The following is a 4,015-nucleotide window of genomic DNA, read 5'->3' as shown; positions in this document are numbered from 1 at the left end:
TGAGAAGCTCGGCCATCCGGGAGGGACTCAGAGTAGAGCCGCTGCTCCTCCACGTCGAGAGGAGCCAGCTGAGGTGGCTCAGGCAACTGGTAAGGATGCCTCCTGGACCGCTCCCTGGTGAGGTGTTCCGGGCACGTACATTGGCCGATCTGAACCAGATTTTTTTTCGTCAAACTGACAAAAAAAGAGGGTGGATACTCTAAACAGTTTAGACAGAGTTGTTTTTGGTTTCACCACTATTTACCTACTATTTTTCCTGCTCTTCAAAGTATTCTTAAAAGATTGTCTGTTAGTCTGCAGCTCATGTGACCAAACCAGCTGAGGAGATGAAAAGCTAAAGAACTCAACAGTTAAAACTTGAGATGACTCAAAACTTAAGTTAAATTTTTAGGTTTTAACATTTTAACTCATTGTTAAAATGTTAACATTACTTAACTAGAGGTAATGTTAGTTAATGTTACCTCTAACTAACTAGAAGTTTTGCACGAGTTGCACTTGTTAGGTAACTGTAGGTAAATGTAGCCAGTGTTTTCAGCAAAATTGAGCTGACTGTCCTGGAATGATCCAAGGTATTTAAAATTTGCCATAGTTTCAACAGGTTGGCCAACAAGTGAAACTGCAACCACTTTCAGGTCTTGTTTATGTCATTTAATTAGTTCTACTTCCTTAAGAACATTAAAAGGTATGGTGTTTTGTGAGGGACTTTATCTTTTGCGGTTCTAGTTGTGCGAGAATTAATATAATATCTTCACCGTTTGCATACGATCGTCTGTAAATCACACATGCATCATCCAATTTCCACCAAACTTGTTATGATTGACTCTTGTGAATCATAACAAGCCCAATAGCACTACATTGCATTACATTGTAATTTGACTCCACTCCGCCCCCTAAGTTCATCAGCCAGCTACATCTCCTCTCTACATTGGCCGATCTGAACCAGATTTTGGGTGCTTCGTTGGGGAGTGCTGCTGAAAGCGTCGATTAGTATCATCTGGCGGACGGGTGGGGGAACTGCGCGAGAGCGTGTGCAGTGCGGGAACACCTGCGGTGGCCAATAGGCCGGAGCGGGGCTGAGATGCGATTGCTGTTCGAGGCTGCTTGTAGCTTTAATTTAGACTTGCAATCTTCTTCAGTTAAGTTCCAGATTTTTTCCACACTTGTTGACTACAAAACAAAACCCTGGTGATGTCCCACAGCATCCTAACATGCACAACAGGTGATACATGGTTTATCACCTGGATAAACTTTTCATCATTTCTGAAGTTAAACCATGAATACAAAACATCTACTAAAACATTTTGATGCATCTTGAATTGATAACTTTTTAATCACCAACATACTGCTGTTACTAGGGAAACTAAGGTTTTAACTGTTCAGTGTAAGCACAGTGTAACAATGTTCAGTCTGTTAAAACAACACATTTAAAGAATTTCTTTTTATTTTCTGCGTCGTTTCAAGGTGCAACGCTGCAATGAACCTGGTCAGTTCAGTTCAGAGAGAAGCAAGTTGTTAAAGGAGAAGTTGTTGTTGCTCAACAGAGACATCAGTAGATGTATTATGCAAGTAACACTAACTCACACACTTCCACACATGCCCATAGAAGGAAGATGAAGTTATCATTTCTATTTACTTCCTTCAGTGATGTATTCTCTGATAGAACAGATGTTGACAGCTTGCCATGAACAGCCAGAGCTGCAGCAGCAACACTTACTTCCGCTGAATCAGCAGGGCGATCTCAGTTTGGACTTTCAGATATTCTTGGGCCATTTTGCAGTGCTGCTCAAACACCGCCATGGACTCTTTGGAGTTCGGACAGGGAGCAAGAGGCTGGAAGACAGAGTATGTTGTCAGGAGTAATGGAAGCAGAAACTGAAAGCTGCTATAAACTACAGCTAATTAAACACAGCTAGCATAGACCTGGCAGCAGAGAGGATGAAGTACCTGCAGCTGGTGATCCAGGGTCAGATAAGCCATGGGAATGGAGTTGTCTGAGCCATTAGTGTCTGTGAACAGAGCAGACAGAGATAAGCTGATGGTTGCTGGGGCTGAAGTTCTTCTCCATCAGTGTATTCCACTTCAGATCACTGTGACAGCGCTTTGCAAGAGGCTTTAAAGACTTTCCCTCATATTGTTATGTTATCACTACTTGTAATACAATATCTGAATGGGATTCAAATGATAAATCAACAAAGTAGTGCATGATTGTAAATAGGGCTGTGCAATAATATCGATTTTGCGATATATATCGATATTTTCTTTCCTAGAAAAAAATTTATATTCATCCGCAAGTATCGTAACATCCAACTGTCACCTTGCTCACTCACTGCTTGCTTCACCAAGAGAGTGATTAGGTCATCAGGCTTAGAGTGATTCCTTCAGTTGTTAAGTGTCAAGGTTAAAAAGGTATCAAACGGGAGACCGCGGATAATATAGGAAATAGCTCCCCCTTCACTTCCGGAGTGCTATGGTCCCATTTCCAAATAAAGTAAGAGACTGACAGTGGTCTGTCCCCGCCCCTTTCTGTTTGCTGCAGTGAGGTCCTTCTCGATATATTACTGGACTGGACATTACGTGACTTATCGCCATTGCTGTCCATTGAGTCAGGAATATCGGTGATCAGGAAAATACTACAATCACTCAAAGAATCCGAAAAAAAGTGTAGCAATGTGTAGCGGTTAATTCCACGCTATGACAGCCATAGATAACAAGGGCTTCAGATTTAACAGGTGAGGAAAAAGTTTTAATTTAAAGAAAACATTGAACAAGTGAGCAGTGGGTCATTTATAATAGCCTAACTGTTGCTAGCCTAGCATTAACTTTGTTTAACCTTAACATATGCTGCGGAGTTCGGTGTGTTTTGGTTCCGTTAGCACTAAACTAAGACAACCCGCCCACCAAGTCATCAGTAAATCAGCTAATCAACCACCTGCAGTGGTCAGGCGAAAACTTATGAATAATGACAATATAGACATCAAGCCTGACAATAAAATGTAACAAACTGAATGTTGTATTTTGGTGTTTTTGATACTTTTTTGTGTGGAAATTTTTTATTATTTTTTTTGGTGTCGATTCTCCTGATCAGTAATCTCTGCTCTATCTGCTCGATGAGCTGTTGTTTGTCGGTTGCCATGGCAACGGGTCTGTGCGTAATGCAGACACACAGAGCGAGAAAAGGCAGAATAGAAGTGCAGGGTTTCCCCCAGTGTATTATAAGCCTGGCGGCCCGCCATGCTTTACTAGCCCTGCCGCCAGGCTAAGCGTTGCTTGTTTACGTTTCTAGGAAAAAAAATAAAATTAAAAAAAGTTTTTTTTTTTTTTTTTTTTTAAAGCCAGGCTGCAAGCATCTCTTGCTCTGAGCATTTCACTAGCAGAGCAGATTTATTCCTAAATGACAGGCTCATAATCACGGGTGAAAGTAAGGGGGTACTGCAGGGTACTGCGTACCCCTAAAAGATTTAGCAGGGGTACGCAGTACCTGCAAGAGAGGGGAGCAGCTGACTGCTGTAAAAAAATTAACGGGTTCACTGTGCTAATTAGTGAGTGAACCCACTAATTAGCCGTGACTGATTAGTTTTTCAAGAACAATCTAAAACACGACTTAATCAGTTAATAAATAACTTTTTTCCCATTTCATATTGTTTCTGAACTGTTCGTGCTTTGCTAGAGTAGGGCTGCAATACGTCGAATGTAGAAGGTTTTGAGTCGATCTCGACATTAGGTGACAAATTGAACACCGCCAGGACGCCAAGACCAGCAAGTTTAAAATTAACTATCACCGCTGTGTTCAGGGAGCGCAAAAATAAGCCTGTAAACCTAATATCGTAACGGACTGAATGTTATGTTTTCTCTGGTCGGCTCGCGGAGCGCAGGAGGTTGCCATGGCAACGGGTGTGCTTAAATAACAGAGAGAGACGGAGAATAAAAATGTGCGAGTGGTTTAGAGTTGATCACCTGTTCGGGTTGTTTTTCCTTTGTTTACCTTTGTCTTGGCGCATCACAGCCGCTGTAGTTT

General features: G+C 41.7%; 1 protein-coding gene across 3 annotated transcripts in view; it reads right to left on the bottom strand.

Annotated features, from left to right (window-relative positions):
• The window catches only part of map3k7 (mitogen-activated protein kinase kinase kinase 7), a 51,573-nt gene that overhangs the window by 7,192 nt on the left and 40,366 nt on the right, over positions 1-4,015 (bottom strand). For all 3 annotated transcript variants that reach the window (XM_016680964.1, XM_007570590.2, XM_007570592.2), the window contains 2 exons: positions 1,945-2,006; positions 1,715-1,830 (listed from right to left, as the gene is read on the bottom strand). In XM_016680964.1, coding sequence (XP_016536450.1) covers positions 1,715-1,830; positions 1,945-2,006 — 178 coding nt within the window. The remainder of the gene's footprint in view (positions 1-1,714; positions 1,831-1,944; positions 2,007-4,015) is intronic.

Source organism: Poecilia formosa, unplaced genomic scaffold (assembly GCF_000485575.1).
Source record: "Poecilia formosa unplaced genomic scaffold, Poecilia_formosa-5.1.2 Scaffold264, whole genome shotgun sequence".
Lineage (NCBI taxonomy): Eukaryota > Metazoa > Chordata > Actinopteri > Cyprinodontiformes > Poeciliidae > Poecilia > Poecilia formosa.
The sequence above is the reverse complement of the archived record's forward strand: the minus strand, read 5'-3'. Positions and strand labels throughout refer to the sequence as shown.